The following is a 17966-nucleotide window of genomic DNA, read 5'->3' on the forward strand; positions in this document are numbered from 1 at the left end:
GTCACTTTTCCACCCACAGGAAATCACAAATCAATACCTGAGACCTTTCTGCAGCAGTGAGTGAGCACTGCAGATTCACAAGTGGGAACTTTATTTATTCTCTCCTGTTGGTATAAAACGTCACTGATTTTAACCTGTGCTGATCCTGCTCGATACATGCATGTCGAGTATCTCTAAAGGAAAATCTCCTCCTGCCTTCTTTTAACGTATGATTACTGGACTCTGAAACTTCGCCATGGAAAATGTAAACATAGGCTCTTTGGTCCGTGTGCAGTGTGAGAATCTGACCCAATGACAGCTGTGACAGGTATTTTGAATAACTATAGATATAGCCAATGTTCCTGCTGTACATCTGGTTTGCTTTTGTATCTATAGAGGTGTCAGTATTAAATTGAGCATGTTTAATAACCAGTTAAAACATCCTCATAGTAGGTTTATATGGATGCAAAGTCTTTATGAGTTCTCAATCCATCCATCTGTGCATTATCTTTGCCTCTTATCCTGGACCCAATCCCAGCTGTCATTGGGCGAGAGGCGAGGTACATCCTGGGCTGATCGCCAGTCAATCACAGGGTTGACACACAGACAGACAACCTTTCACGCTCACACTCACACCGACGGGCAATTTAGAGTCACCAATGAACCTAACGAGCGTGTCTTTTGACTGTGGGAGGAAGCCGGAGTACCCGGAGGGAACCCACACATGCACGGGGAGAACGTGCAAACGCCACACAGAAAGGCCCACTCTGTCCAAACCAGGATATGACCTAGTAGCCTTTTAGCTGTGAGGCCCTATATGAGTTGTCCCTTTCTGTTAAATATGACATCTCTCTGACATACAAATGATCTTTTCTGTTTCTTTTTCAGTATCTTTTATCTTTTGTAAAGTAAAACAATCTGTCTGCATCAGTAGGTAGATGGTCGTCCACGAATTGGAAGATCTGCTGTTCAGTCCTTGGCTCCTCCAGTCCGCATGTTGAATTTTCCTTGGGCAAGATGCCGAACCAATGTGTTTGTGCATTAGATCAGATCCTAAAGAGAAAGGAACTTGCATGTGTGTGAGAATGTGAAAGTTGACACGCATTGTAAAGGTCTTTGAGTGGTCAGAAGACTAGAAAGGCTATAAAAGTGCTGTCCGATTACTTTTTTATCTATCAAGAAACTAGAGCAGAGGCAGGTAAGATTTATAAGAGAGGAGGGGGCACAACAAACCAGGCCACAATCTGACATTGCTTTTTACTCTTTTCCCCCAGAACATAGCAAAGGTTTGAAAATAACTACAGATGCACACACTCTTTGCGGATGTGTATCTCTATATTTTGCTGTTAAATTTAGAACAGCTCAAGAGTCAGATGTGCTGGGAGGCACTGAACCCTCCGACACAATCTGACATATCGACAGGAGCTGCTTGTAATTGACATCTAACAGCTTGATGTAGTGACTGATGAGTGAAAGCGGCAATGAAGTAAAGTGGGACTGGTTATATAATAATGAAGTGACTTGTGTCTTGTCAGTTTGATCAGGAGCAAGCACACAAAGAGAAAGATAAGTTGTACAATACATTGCTGCATGGTGATGTGTGTCCCTGCAACCCCCGTAATATAACTTGATCAGCTGTTGTTTTTTGCTGACTGACATCCAGGTCCCAAATGTAAGGCTCGTTTAAAACAACGTGACGTGTTTTTCATTCTGGGAAGAAAAAAATGTCAGAAATGTATTCCACATAATATTTGGAAAGCACAACTTAAAGCACAGAGGACCAGTGTTCCCTCTAAGTAGAACGTTTAGTGACCTGTTACTCATATTTTATCACACAGACCAAATAATTACATCTGATTCATCCTCCATCGTTGCTTTTTTGGATCCAGAGAGAACATTTTCATCTCCGTTTTATAGTCAGTATATGGCTGAAACATTTAGCATAGCGTTGGGTTCAGTGAACAGACACTGCTGGGAGTGTTCAAGCTGAGAGGTGTATGGAGATAATGGGCTGTGTGCATTAGCGGGGTTATGGTTTTGTTTTGAGAACAGATTTTATTTACTGAGATGTGAGAGGCTGTTATGGAGGACATACTTTTATGTATCACCTGTGTAGAGTTTGATTTATTTTTGCATTTATACCTGCACTAACTGTTTCCAGAGCACTCTTCATTACTGTGCTGCTGTTGGGACTTTACTGTCTTCCCAAACTTGCGTTGCACTCTGTCACAAGCTATAACATACTGTACGTTTACTGTTATCCTCTTTTGCCAGCGGTTCCCAAACTTTTTATGCAATGCACCCCCTTATACATCCCGACCGGTTTGATGTACCCCCTACCCCCGACATAAAAAACACAGCATAGCCTATTTATAGGCGCATTAAAGGCATCAAGTTTAATTCTGCACATATCATCAAGATATTCAACAGATCACAACAAAGCGCTCTTACATGTGAAACTATTACTAAACCGCAACAAACTCACGCACAAGTCCTCACTTTTAGAGCAAAGAAGATGAGTGAGGGCGAGGAGAAACGCACAGGCGCTAGGCCCATCATGAGAGAAGATGGGGAAAATGCTGTCATATTTTAAAGAAAAATTTAATCAAGGTTAAATTACAATTACCAAACATAACATAGAGGTTACAGAAATTAGGACATCAGTAGCCTAATTTGAATCAAACTGCAATAAAGTTACACACGATCCACCAAGTAAAGAAACATTAGATTGACACATGCAGAGCCTCAGAAGCAGATCACATGGACAGAAAGCGGATCCATACAATAATGAATAAATACACCATTACACCACTGTTACATTTTTCCTCACGCACACCACCTAGAAGTAGCGCCCCACTTTGGGAATCCCTGCTCTTTGCTGTGAAAGTTCTTTGCTAATTGGTGACAGTGTTTCTACTGTGTTGTGATTGGTTTCTACTTATGTACTCTAATATGTAACCAGTTAAATGTTGAGAACCACTCAACAGGCCAGCAAACAAATACCTTACCCAAGCATGAAAACTTGAGACAGGGAGAAACAGCATGTTTAATCACCATGTTTAAACATCAGTTGTCATTTTTTTCACTTCCGTTTTTGTACGTTATGAACAACCAAGATGTAATGTATGTAATAGTGAGCCTTAGAAGTACTGCTCCCTTATTACCAGGCTAGCAGTTTTCTCCTGCTTCAACTTTTGATGTTACTTCATATTCAGAGCAAAGATAGGATGAGAGTGGTATTGAGTCTGACAGTTGGGGATATTTGAGGCTGATACCGGTTTTAGAGGGGAAAAAGCACCAATTCACGACAAAGTGAATTTTTGAACTTAAATGAACTTTTTTGACATGGATTCTATACATTTTGTACCAATGACTGTATATATAGATGGATGACGCATCTCCATCTGCTCTCATTGTACGAAATTGAAGCCAAAATAGCCCCCGTGTTAGGTGCTACGTCACCATCTTGCGATGGTGGAGCCAGAGTTGCGCAGTAGAGATCGGCGGGTGGAGCCACCGTAGCCACTTCCGCTAACCAAAACACACACTTAAATTACCGCAAAAAAACAGCAAAGATCCCGCATGTCGGCGTGTTGAACAGCAGAACCGCTTTTTTGTGTTGGTCTAAAGCAGACGTTCACAGATATGGAAACTTAAATGACGGTAGTGATGGATTTAGTTACATTTCAGGAGCTTTATTTGTCATCAGAGCTCTCAATCATCCTTTGTACAGCATCAAAAAACTAATCAAAAATAAACTATATGAAAAGAATAAATTAACACTTGGACGTTACTATAATGACAGAAACCATGTTTGAGAAAAATGTATTTTGGCGTGTATTTTAATTTTATAGCTTGACTCATGTCCCATCTGTTAACATGGAGGAGGCGGGCTTTATGACCTATACTGCAGCCAGTCAACAGGGGGCGCCCGAAATGTTTTGGCTTCACTTTTAGGGAGCTGTCATGTTGTCCATCTTTTTATGCAGTCTATGTTCTGTACCGATATAACTATTAAAATGTACCCTAAAAACAAGACCACAGCTCTCAGCATAGCTGCTCTTCGCTGCTACAGTCTGCCTCACCTACTGAATCTCACAGTGGAAAGCCCTGGAAGGCCACAACGGCAGTTGAAATGGCAGCAGCATTCCTGAAGAGCAGAAGGGGGCGCTATAGTTAAGGAAGCAGCTGTTTGCTATCAGCGGGCTATTGTTTACTTGCGGTTTCGTAGCATACAGGAAAACATATTTGAACAGCTCCACACTACATGGTAAATGGTAAATGGACTTTACTTATATAGCGCTTTTCTAGTCTTTGCGACCACTCAAAGCTGCTTTTACACTACATATCACATTCACCCATTCACACATTGATGGCAGAGGCTGCTGCGTAAAGTGCCCAACTGTCAATCAGATATCACATTCATACCTGTTGGCTATGACACTGGGAGCAATTTGGTGTAGCAAACATGTAGCCTGAGGGAGCTGGGGATCAAACCTCCGACCTGAAAGACAACCGACTCTACCACTGAGCCATATTGCCGCTGAACGCACTATGTAGTATGTAGTATAGTATACAGTATATAGTATATAGTATGCCACTTCAATCACAGCCTTGCACTTCATCAGAGGCAAAATGGTGGGTCAGCTGTAAGAAACTCCGCACAACCTTCCCTCTTAAGGGAAAAAATGGGAAAAATGGTCCATATGTTGACAAGGTTTAACATATTGTGCTTAAAGTTGACTTCCGTTGGGGGTTAAGTCCATCCATCCATTATTTCTACCACTTAACCTGCTCAGGGTCGCTGGGGTGGGCTGGAGTCAATCCCAGCTGTCATTGGGTGAGACCGACAACCTTTAATGCTCACTGTCACTCCTACGGGCAATTTTAGAGACACCGATGAACCTAACGAGCATGTCTTTGACTGTGGGAGGAAGCTGGAGTACCTGGAGGCATGGGGAGAACTTACAAACTCTACACATTCATGGGATTCATGGGTCTCATGAATCAGTGGTCCCCCTGGTCTGTTTAACCCCTGTGGAATTTTTCCAATACATCCTTATACACATCGGTTTAATCCAGTCAGAGAAGCTGTAAGAGAGTCATAGTCTTATCTCTGCTCTCACTGGTCTTCACTGTGCTGTGTTTCTATTTAACGATACATATGTTGGTGAGTGTGCTGTGATAGGGTCCTTATCACAGTCTTTATTACACTCTGATAACTTCCTCCTCTGTTGTTGTGCCATGAGAGAGGCCATTAGTTTGTGTGGGTGCACACAGCACAGCATCGGGACAGACTTAGAGCCAATTAGGTTGACCTGTGCTTACAAAGAAGGCCTGGAGGAAAACCCCAGGTTGTAGTTTTCTCAGGGTGCAGCTGTAAATTCTGAGTGGGGTCGCAATATGTCTGCCTAATTAGCAGAAGAAATGTGGTATTTTGGACAAATCTAAGGAGCTGTTTTTAAAGTCAAGGTCTCTGGTGGAGCACAGGAAATGCAACAAAGCAACAGATTGTTGCATTATTATTTTTTTTATAACAAGTGACCTCAAATTTCAATTCATCTTCATACAGTTTTTCAAATGTTAAGATGTTTGGTTGGGTAATATTTTTATTCCATCTGATAGAATAAAAAAATCTGAGGTCACTCACCTCATTTGCTACTATTTATGAACTGCAATAATACTGTAGCAGCTCTACATCAAACATGTCATCTTTACGTCAGAGTGTTTCCTGCATGAGGACCTTTGGTTTGAGTCTTACAGGAAACTGTTTGTGTTGCAGAGTTTTGCAGAGAACACCATGAACGAGCTGCTGGGCTGGTACGGTTACGACAAGGTGGAGCTGAGAGATTCTGACAACCTGGAGATCGGGGAGACGCCGCAGCACATCTCTGTCCTCAAAGGTATGAAACGGATCATTTTGTTGTATTTCTTATTTAAAACGTGCATGCATGGCAGTCACCTTTCTCAGTTGCTTCATGATTTTCCATGAGATTATGTGCTACACATAATTATGTAAAATAAGTAAAACAGTTATATGATATGGTCAGAAAATATGTCTGATGGGGGCGCCGGTTTAGCTCAGTGGTCAAATCGTGCGGCTCAGTCCTCGATTAAGCAGCCCCGGGTTTGACTCCGACCCTCGGGCCTCTGCTGCATGTCATCCCCCACTCTGTCTTCCCACATATCTGACTCTATCCAGTGTCCTTTCAATTAAAGGCAAAGGCCAAAAACATAATCTTTAGAAGTAGTTGTACATCTTGTTGTACCTGTTGTGCTAAAGATGACTGTGAAACTTTTTGTAAAAGGCCCATAAACAGCTCCTGACTTTAAGTAATGCTGCCCTACTTGAACACACTTAAATCTTTAAGGGATTTTAATTTTTCAATTCAGAGTTTTCTTTCATTTTGTCACTGGTTTGTGGTTTGAAGTGAGCAGGACCCAGTTGTAAAACAATGATGTCACATACTTCTATCTGCCAATTAAAGTTAGGCAACATTTGAGTCAAAATGTGACAACAGTGCACAGTATTTGATCTGTCACAAGCACTGAAGCCACACCCACACCTGACATCAACCTGGACAAGTGGAGAGAGAGCAGGGGGGGGTAGAAATAACACATTCCTAAAAATCTTCACTAATGAATCTTTGTGTTGCAATGCTACACAATTTAAATGTTATTTACCCTTTCAATGACGTTCAGATGTGTTCCTGATCTGCGTGGTGGAAGATGCAAATTTCTGCGTAGCATGTAAGTGATGATGTTCAAGAAACATCATCATTACTGCAGAAATAAACACAGACAGGGTGATCGCTAGTGCCCTTTCACACACTCAGAATTACATTATCTTGTTTATTTCATGGCTACGTATTTTAAAAAAAAAAAATTATTTGACATCAAAGATTGAACAAACAAGATTTTTTTCACAAAAAAACCCACACTTTATTAATTCTTACAGTTGAAGCTGCCTCCTTAGCAGCAGTAAAATGTGTCGTCTCTTTAAACTGAACATTTCCATCGATGGGGAAGTGAGAGCAGGCGAGGACCTGATTGACGTTTTCTGCCCAGTAACTGTAAAATCTGTTGACTTCTGTAGACAATTTTCTTTGAACAGACTGATGTCAAAGTTACTTGACTTCTTACTACTAATTGTTTTGATGGACGTTCATTCAGAGTCTATGATTAAAACTGCATCCATAGCAGTGGTCTGTTATACACAGCTCTGGAAAGAGACCACTCCAACTTTTCTTTCAATCAGCATCTCTCTCTTCATGCCATGGCCAGCCCGATTCAGATCTCAACTCCATTGAAAACCTCCTGAATGTGATCAAGAGGAATATGCACGGTCACAAGCCGCCGAAAAAGCCGAGCTGCTTGAATTTTTGCACCAGGAGTGGCATAACGTCACAGCATTGTGACAGACTGGTGGAGAGCATGCCCAGATGCATGAAAGCTGTAATTAAAAACCAGGTTATTCCACCAAATATTGATTTCTGAACTCTTCTGAAGTTAAAACATTCTGTTTAAAAATGGACATGAACTTGTTTTTTTTGCATTTTTTGAGAACTAAAAAGCAACATTTTTTTTTTTTTTTCACTTTTTGTGAACTTAACCAGTCGTCATTTTCTGCTAATAAAAGAATATTTTATTTTGAAGTAAGGACAAATGGTTACAATAAGACAATAGTTCATTTTACAGAAACGCAAACCTATAAATAGTAGAACCAGAGAACAACATATTTTTGCAGTGGTCTCTTAATTTTTTCCAGAGCTGTAGAAATAACTGTAGAACAGCGTAATTGACCAAAATCAAAATCTCCTCCAGTAGACATGGACTATATGTTACAGCTTTTGCCTTCTTTGTTGCGTAATTAGTCAGTAATATTTTGGGGCACTCAAGCATATACTTGACCCAACCTTAAAAAAACACACTCCATCACTTGTGCCTTGAGGGTTGTAAAAGGTGACTCTGTGTTTCAGATTTTAGGCAGACTAGGCGTTTGTCATTAATACAGGACTTTCATTGCCACAGCATCTCACCAGTCGATTCTGCTCAATTCCCGCTCACTAGAAAACTTGTTGCCAAAAATCCCAGCTTCAACAGAGAGCGGTGAAGGCTCTCCAGACCGAGCCAACAGCTCCCAGTCTTTGCCAGCCTCCAGGAATGGAGTCACAGAGCCCACCACACCGTCCACCTCAACACCCAGCACCAAGGAACATGGCAGCCTGCCCATCATCGTCCCCATGATCCCCCCGCCTCTGATCAAGCCCCCTGCAGGTAGGGAGCACTGACACCTTTTTGGAAAGACATCATGAATTGAAAGTAGTTTGGACTTAACAGCACAAAAAAACAGTATCAAAATGTAGTCAAATCCTGAGTTGTTACATAAAGTTTCAACTGTTTTATATTTATCCCTTTGTGTGTTTTAAACAAGGCTACATTTTGATTTCCACAAAGATCAAGGTCGTTCTCAGCCCATCACAGACTGCTTATTATATTTCCCCAAACGCCTGGTATCAAAACCGCCAACTAGAAGGAACTGGCAGAGATTTAATCCACAGATGTTCTGCAGACAGATTACATTGTAATGAAAGTTTAAACCTGCTTACTGATTCTACACCACTTAACAGGAAATTGGATGTTTATGCAACGTGTAAACTTTCTGTCTTTGCACTGGCCTGAAAGCCTCCAAAGCAGGCAGGGATCGGCGCCTAATGAGCTAGCTACCTGCTGTACACCTTGTTTTCCTCCACCTGCCCAAGTGTCAATATAACCCCATCAACTCTCTGAGGAAAAGTCCGCGTTCCTCGGCCAGACAGAGGCCTTCATTATCCCTTACGTCTGCTGTGGCACAGGAGGCTGGTACGCCCCGGCGGAGGGAGCGAGCCGCCTTGGCATCGCCCAAGAGGAGTCCCCGCTGGCCCTGCCTAGGCGGGGAAACAGATGGTGTGGTCCCACTTAAAGCCCAGCACCAACCCGCCACCCGGTCGACACCCCCTTCAACTCCCTCCCCCCTCCAACCAAACCCTCACACATATGCTGAATTATTCATGTGCCCCGCAAAATCCGACAAAGGACCTTTTGAGGTGCAGGTACGGCGGATGATGGTGGCATTTAGCATCGAAGCTGCGTAATTACTGACAGGTTTTTCCCCCTCATGCAGATGTGAGTGTTTTGAGATGGGCTTGTTAAAATGTAGAAAAGGCAAAAAACAACTCCACTGCAAGATGTCTCTTTGTATGATAATGTTAAGATATTTCGAAAGGTGTTGTGTTCCTTCGATCCTGTTCATTACTCTGTGGTACACACATTATTCCAAGACCTGATCCGCCCACCCGGTCAGCTCAGAACGAAACTTTGTCTTGTTTTTTCTGTTATCACTGCAGAGGGAAGCAATCCAGATGGACTCAAAAAGGCAGAAAGACTATAAGAATGAGAAAGACATAAAATATGCACGTTGGGTCCAGTGTGCTATCTTTAGGACCTGAGGGAGTTGTTCCCTTAATTGTGAGTTAGTCTTTACTTAAAATCTGATGGCCCCGTAGATCCATTAAGCTCAACAAGAGGTGAAAAGCCCGGCCAGTGTGCGATAAGGAGGTGAAAGACTAATGGGCCTGGGTTTTTTTCACCCTCACACCCGCGCAGTCATAATGTGATAATTGGGAGATACTGCAGGGAATCTCGGAGGATCTCTCTCATTGCAGCGGCGGCGGCACTAAAAGCCCGCAGCTCATCACCAGCAGTCACAGTTTACCACAGAGGACGCGTTACAGAAGGTCTGTTAAAATCATTTGTTGCCCACACTGACCACACTGCAGCTATATGTGTCTAATACAAAAAGCAAGCAACAAAATGTAAGGATAGAAAAATTAGTTAAAGGAGGGGAGTGATCAACTGTAGATTTATTCTGAAATTTGTAAGGGCCCTCAAAGTTATGGAAATTCTTATTTTAGGCTCTGAATCAAATTGTCTTTAAAGGGGCCATATCTTTTTTTATTATTACTATTTGTGGATTAACATGACAAACAAGATAGTGACATTGAAAAGAAAAAACAAACAAATAAACAAAACAAACAGACACAAAAAACAATAGCATAGCATAGCGGCATTTCTTTAAATTGATATTCTCATATTTTTCATGGGTTTCACATTGTTTGGGTGTTATTGTTCACAATGAAAAAGTGAAAACTGCATGATTCCGTGCTTTTCCAGAATGACATTTTTAAAAAGGTCGCCTCTGAAACGGGCAGTTCAGAACAGCTGCAGGTTTCTACCCAGAACCATGCTTTAGCTGAAATCAACCAATCGTCATTCACCGTTATTCACCTCAGGCTGCCTTTTTGCACTAGCTTGTAGTCAAATCAGTCAACATTTCAACGTACCATTCCGATACCTCCTGCCAATTCTGCGTCATATATATAAGGCCGAATAACTGAGCCTAAAGCAGCCATGTGTTCTACTAGTTTGGAGTGACAGTGCAGAGTGGCTGCTCCCCCACTTGGGATTGCACACGTGGAGGAGGGGCTATGCGGTCACTCCAAATACTGTTAGCCAATCGTGGCTAAGGTCTAACCTTTGAACGGTAAAATGGCTTGTCATTTAAGGAAGAGGAGACGTCCCGAAAAATGATTAAATTAAAATATGGATACAATTTTTTAATGCATCAACTAAGTTTACCAACTTGATTCAAAAACACATTAGAATAATAGAAAAATGATTGCATAGCTGAAGTATATCACCTTTAAAATGCTTCGTCTTTGATAAGAGATCTAAAGGTCAACCTCCCACACAGGTCAGGAAATGTAACAAAAGCAGCTTTAACAACAAAAAAATGCCCATACACAAATAAATATATGATCACTACTATGATCACTAAAACTAACATGATAACTGCTATTGTCAATATTGTTACTTTTCTGTACTTTTATTTTGGATTTTTCTTTTACATTAGTTCTTAATTATATTATTTTATACATAGGAATTTCTGAAAGAAAATAACACTATTTTTTTCAACTAGGTCCATTAATTATTTACTTAAATTCTATGCTTGGCCGGTCAAGAAGATACGATGTACTTTATTGTCCCTATGAGGGGATATTTGTCTCGGGCCACAGTTCTGCGTACAGCAGTGTTCATTTCATACAATACATAACTAAATGACTAAACTAAGAGTCTAAAAATATATCAACATATATAAGATACTACATACAACAAAAATAAAAGAACATGGGAAATATATCTCTTCCCCTGATGATACAGGATGTAAATACACAGACACAATAGAAACAAAAGTGCAACATGTACCATCACAGCCTACTAGCGGCACTTTTTAAGGGAAAACCATGTCAAAAATTACATTCAGAAGTAATGCTGTATGGAGCCCACACATAATACTTTCGTTGGCTCAGAGCCCTGCAGAAAAACACAGACTGCAATCACCATGCAAGTCATTGTATCATTACCATGATAGCCCTGACCTTTTCAATATCATAGGTTCTGTTTATGTGAACTCCATTCTCTGGTTTAAATATTTGTTGGTCACCGTGTCCTTGTGCCCATTTGGAAAACTAGTTTATGCATTTATTTATTACTGGTACTTTTTCCCATTTTTCTTCACAAGTTTTGTTTGATATCCTTCTCTCTGCGCTCTCGGTGACCTTGTAATGAACAATTTAGGAAAACCTAAAAACAAAGTTTAACTTCAGTTTTTATATAAGGGTTAGTGTGGAGTATTTGCAGTTGTAGATTGATGACTGTGTTTTCTTCACATCAGTCAGGGTAAGGTTTAACAAATATCTCCTTGAATTCTCTCAACTGCTTTTTACTCATATGTAAAACACTTACCCTCACCCATCTGACATGTACTAACACTGAGTAACACAAACAATGAGAATTGTTCAAAAAATTATCTGAAAATATCTTTGAGTCCACTTCAGGATCCCTGAGGTCATTCACAGACACCCACAGAGCTGTAGACTTCCTCGTGTCCGCAGCTCATCTGTTTTCTACATGTACCCATGGGAGCGTCATTATAAATCCTACAGTGGTTTTGTGGCTTGAACCTGGAGCAGATTTGTGCAGCTCAGCAGCTGGGCTGAATCAGTCGAGTTAATGTCCATTGTCCCCTGTGTTTCTTGTTGTTGCGTGCTTATTGATATTCGCCACCAGGGGCTTATGATTAAAATATAGTAGATGCCAGGAAACTATTTAGCTAACTTTGACCACAAAGTTCAAGACCATATTGGTCATAATATAACTTATAAAGTGTTGAATAATAGTTTTAGTCATTTCCAGCTGGTAATGTAAAACTATAGTAAAGCTAATAAGCTAGATGTCAAAGAAAATAGTCTGTGGTTTGAAAAGAAACATTTTCCTCTGACGTCCTTTCAGGGTAGGAAGCTCAAATGCTGTTATTTATAAGTTGTATTGCGTTGTTCCAGGTTACAAGTTGTATAACTGCACCTGACAAATCATCATTTCACTGCTTCACAAATGATCAGCAACTAAAAAGACAATGCAAACAAAATGGCTATATTTCCTCGGTAAAACAGTATATTTGAAAGCTCATAAACAACCGACACACACTAATGTTAGCATTAAATAACTTTTTAGATGATAGTGTTACACTATAATGCCCCTTTCCCACTGGTCAAAAAAACCACTAACACCCGCTATCAACCGGCTTTCTTACTTAGTGGGAAAGGTTCAGACCCAAGTCAAATGACTCTGAGTAGACCCAGGTAATTATCGTCTTTCCTCTGATCGGAAATGATGGGAACACAGAACCCGGGTCCACTAACTAAAAGTATACTCTACTGGCAATGGGAAAAGAGACAATCGGCATTTATTAGCAGGTCATCCCGGGTCTGAAAAATCTGCATCAACCCACAAATTTTGGTGGGAAAGAGCTATATGCTTGCAAAAGGTGTAAGTTCTTCACTAACAGTAATGCTACCTAGCTAACGCTATTGTTAGCTAAGAACTGGTTCGCTGCCTGCGTTAGCTGTCATGCTGCTGTCGCTACCTAATGAGATATTAATTATGTTGTTTTAACTTGAAATATGGCAAGTTGTGCCTCCAGATTCTCACTGTTCATGGTATTTTAAATTTCTAATTAATTGAAAAGCTGTGAAATTATAAGGGTTTGTCAGAGTTCTTACATTAATATGATTTGCTAACCTGATATACAGCAGTACAACATTTTAGCAGCTTCCCACCCTGAAGGTGACATAGAAGGAAAAAGGTTGCCGTGTGAATAGCCTACGGTGAATTAAGGATTTTTTGTTGTTTGTCAGAAAATTAAACACTGAACCTGGACTGCATCCTCACTCACTGCCACTGTTGTGTTTTTCTTTCTAGATGAAGATGCATCCAATGTGCAGATCATGTGCGCCTGGTGCCAGAAGGTTGGCGTCAAGCGCTACTCCCTGAGCATGGGGAGTGAGCTGAAGAACTTCTGCAGTGAGAAGTGCTTCGCTGCCTGCCGCAGAGCCTATTTTAAGAGAAACAAGGTAAAAGTCCTTCCCTCTCATCAGCTGGATTCTTTGATGAAACATCTTTTAGAGATACAGATACAGTTTGTCACAAATCTCTTGGCAGCTACATCTGGTCATTACTAAGGAGTCCCAGAGGAGAGTATAAATTGAAAGTCGGCTTCCAAAAATTCCTAAAACAGGCGTTAAATAAATATATAAACTGTGACTTTTGTAAGTGTTACCAAAAGGTGAATTCTTTTACAATAGCATGAAGTGGACATGAAGCTATTGTTATAGTATTCATCAGCTGAAAGGGTTCTTACATGTAAAGGTTATTCATGGTATGAGAAATACACGTTCTTTACTTATTACACATATGTAAGTGTTGAAAGAATTGCTCAGGGAAAGATTAGCAAAGGTTAGCATGAAGAGTGGTTGTAGGGATACAGTTAGCCCAGCTCTCCCCAAAGTTAAAAAATCCTATTAAATACACCTCTAAATTTTTTTTTTGCTTTTACAGCGAGTAACTTTGGTGTAACTATTTATTTTTTAGTTAGCATGTTTCCCAAAATGGTGCATTATGACGAGTAAACACCTTTGTGTTTTACTCTTTAAGGTAGCTTAGAGAACTAGTTTGGTCGAGCTTTACTTATGGTAAATTATGTAATTGCTTGTAACCTACTGAACATGACAAATTAAGGTATGGTATATAAATTTCATTCTACCTCCTTGTCAGCACTCCTTATAAACATAGTGTGAGAACTCATTTCTATCTCTAGTCAGGCCTTCTTCCTTTAATGTTAGGTGAAAGCATTGCACTCATGTTAACAATTTTCATTTATACAATGCCTAAAAGTCAATAAGGTTATATTATTTCCAAATTGAACTGTAAACGTACACTACAATATGTAGACTAAACTGAGATATCAAAGGAAACAAACTTTATGTTAACGGAAAACCACTAGCTATCTATGTAATATTATAAGGAGCACAGTCTAGACCTGCCTGAAACAAAATGTCCCTAAGATAACTTTTGATATGATTTTGGGCTACATAATTTGACTTGAGTATAATGCACATCTTAGCTAATGTATTAATCTATTATTTGGCAAACACGATTTGTAAGACTGGCGTTTAGCAAACGTGACACTATGGTGAACTAGCTAAGATGCTGACAGTATATACTCACAAAGCTGGTCAATTTAGTGTTTTATAAAAAACATTCAATAAAATATGTGTAATAAATTTGATCTATTAGTAAAAAAATAAGTACTGTATCTAATTATCATCCCAGTTATGCTGCAGTTCATAGTCATGAAAATATAATACATGGAATAATGCACAGGACATGAATTTCCCTTTTTGTCCTGTCAGTCATCACAAATTTCAAACCGTTTTTTTTTTTTTGCCTGCAACACAAAAGCCTTTTCGTAACTCTCAGCATGACGGTATTACGTGGTGGTGGCACCAACTATGTGCCCTGCACCCTGCAGGTCTTTCTGCTGTAAAAGTTTTTTGTCTTTCACCAAGGGGAGCTTTTCACGTCCTGTGTGAAACCAGAAGTCGACAATGCTCAAACCATGATTTTTATCCTCGACCTGAGCTGAAGTTTTTGTTGGCTCCTTAACTTCATGCTTATATTTAAAAAAGGATTTTGGTTAAAATTCAATCGATTTTTCGACATGACATAGCTTCCTTCAACTTAGATTCCTGGCCTTACCTGGGACTCAAACTCCTGTGTCTTGGGTGCAAATCTTGTGTTTCTGACACATATATTGCCCAGTAATTGCCTAAGGGCCTCCTTGTTGAAGGCAGAAAATGTACTTCCAATTGAAATACATCCATTTAAAATCCGTGCTGACTGACATCACAGAAAGAAAAATTCATGTACATGTTCAAATATATATATTATAAGTTAATGACTATTCCACGAACTGCTCTGAGAGCGGCTCGGTATTATTTCCAAGAGCTGACAGCCTCTTATGTGGCTGCCAGAAAATGTTACATCATCTGGTAAGCTCTTAATAAACACACATTATATTCTGCTTCTGACAGAGCTAAATTTTTCATGACATTTTGATAGTCTTTATACGGTGAGCAGGAGTTTTTTATCTGTTGTAGCTTCAGCAATTATTATGACTCAAGACATCAAAAAGTCAAGTAACTAAAAATCTTCTTTAAAAATGTCAACTTCAAAAACCCTCTCATTACTTTTTCACTTTTGGCTTGAATACAAAATGCATAATACATAATGCATTAAGAATAAATCATGGCTTTTACTACAAAAACACCTTCAGGCAACCGTCTCCAAAATGACTTGGTCAGTGTGGTGGATAAATGGAAGGCAGCAAAAAGTTGTTACTGTGTTCTCATTTTAACCTCTTTATGACTGTAGTTAAACAATCTCCTTTCTGTCTTGTACCAAAGCTGGGATATGTAAGGAATTACGCTGTGAGTATGACGTGTTTTACTCTCCTGCTTGTCTGTCCTGAAGTCAGTTATTCATCTAAACATAATCACTTTTCAAGCACCGCACTGGAGCAGGAACAAGATAGGAGTGCACTTAGAGTATGTCTGTTCATTTCAGTTAGTGATATCCAAGTCCTTTTGTTTTCTGACACTTTTTTGCCAAAGCATGAGAATCAAGCTGAGCCTTGCGTCTAATGTACTGTTGCTCATACTATGTGTTTTTCATTTTCTACCTTAACATTTTAGCTCATTTAATTTTAGAGTCAGTTTGTAGTTTTTCATCTTACCTAATGTTGAAATGATGACAAATGATCTGCCTGGTCCCGGTTGTGACGAGGAGACTCTGACATGTTGAAACCTCGTGGGAGAGCGTGTGACAGCTTCAAGGGCTTCATATCAGATGAAAACGGAGCTTTTGAACTGGTTTTTATTTTGATCTGTGAGCTCAAGAGCAGGTCAGAAAAAGAAGTTGATACAGTTTTATGCCATTTGACATGCATCAAAGTAGACAAGGCAGCTCCATATCAGTCCGAGATCAATCAGGGAGGCTGCAAACATCATGTAAAATGTAAAGCCGTTGTGAAGCTCCTGGTTTTGAATCCATGGGTTTTGTCGACAATTTAACAGAAACACTAAGCAGTTCACATAGAGTGAGACATATGTAACAGATACATGTATTTTCCTCAGTCTTACATTGATTCTTTTTATAAGAATAGTCTTGAAAATCCGGTAAAGCACATCTATAGTTTGTTCAGCTCAATCCTTATTAACTCTGCATTATGATCCAACTTTATGACTCACATTTTCGTGAATAGTGGAGCTGGAGTATATCTGGATGGCATTTAAGGTACGCAAAGGTGTGAAAAGAAAAGTGTGTGAAGAAAAAAAATACAAAGGCTCTTTCCAATTCTCTCTGCTCTCCCCATTAATCAGCCTCAGACTTTTGTGAGGCATTTCAAAGCCTGTTCTCTCACCCTGGTGACAGCTCTTCATGCAAGTTATAGCTGATGGAAAGTCTGAATATCAGTGACAGGCTAGATCATATCAGACTTAGAGAAAATCTTTGACTGTATTAGCTGTGACTCAGAGTGTGCGACTCAAGATACAGTATAAACCAATAGCTCAAAAATGCTTAAATTATTCACATTTTTACTGCTTAAGTTCTGTCTAATTAATTTCATCAGTCGGCTACTTAACACTTAATTGATTACCTCAATTACTTAAAGAATACAAAAAGTTGTCCACTTCCTGTTTAAACTAATAAGGGATGGTAAGTTATCATTCGCTGGAAAAAGTAACTGTAAAGAATGGTAGCAAAATGTGTATGGAAGCCCATTACTGCCAAAAAAGGAAATCCACTACCTGTTTTTCTTTATCATTATTTTCATTTCTTTTCATATTTATTATATATTATGTCATTGATATCAAGTAAAAAAGATGAGAGATGGCAGAAAATGTATAAGCCATAACTGACATGACTTTGAGTGGACTCCTGGTGATGTGGATTGGGTAACACAGGAGGAAGTAAGCTTCTGCATTTGTGATACAAAATATCCTGACTTACATTTGACTGAACCCAAATTGGCACAGGACATGGTTAGAAGTCTTTGTGACCTTAACTCTCTCTTGTTAAAGTGGCTGCAAAACAGCAAAAAAAAAGAGAGAGCTAAGCCCGGCGATGACAAGGCCATGGCCACGATTACTGCAAATAAAAGAAGCAATCGTACTGGACAGGCTTGAATAACAGTTGCTGTATGTGAAGGTTTTTTTAACCAAGGCAAACAGTAAACCCTTACAACAGAATTTGCCTTGTTCCCGATCATTCATAAAAAAGGGCCGCCATTTCTTATTTGCAGTTGCGATTAAAATGCTAGCAGGAGCCATTATAAAAGCCACCACAAGAGTCAAAGTCAATCAAGCAAAAAGAGCAAAGGATCTCATATATGCAGACAAAGTTTTATGATTTATCACACAACCAGAAATATCTATTATCACCGTCTTTAATGTTATCATTCAATTTACAAAATTTTCTGAGGATCAAAT

General features: G+C 39.7%; 1 protein-coding gene across 1 annotated transcript in view; it reads left to right on the forward strand.

Annotated features, from left to right (window-relative positions):
* The window catches only part of sobpa (sine oculis binding protein homolog (Drosophila) a), a 53094-nt gene that overhangs the window by 9455 nt on the left and 25673 nt on the right, over nt 1-17966 (forward strand). The window contains exons 2-4 of the mRNA XM_069661860.1: nt 5762-5882; nt 8050-8256; nt 13339-13490. Of these exons, the coding sequence (XP_069517961.1) occupies nt 5762-5882; nt 8050-8256; nt 13339-13490 (480 nt within the window). The remainder of the gene's footprint in view (nt 1-5761; nt 5883-8049; nt 8257-13338; nt 13491-17966) is intronic.

Source organism: Semicossyphus pulcher, unplaced genomic scaffold (genome assembly GCF_022749685.1).
Source record: "Semicossyphus pulcher isolate SPU_LCO1_2020_fin unplaced genomic scaffold, fSemPul1.0.p SCAF_14, whole genome shotgun sequence".
Lineage (NCBI taxonomy): Eukaryota > Metazoa > Chordata > Actinopteri > Labriformes > Labridae > Semicossyphus > Semicossyphus pulcher.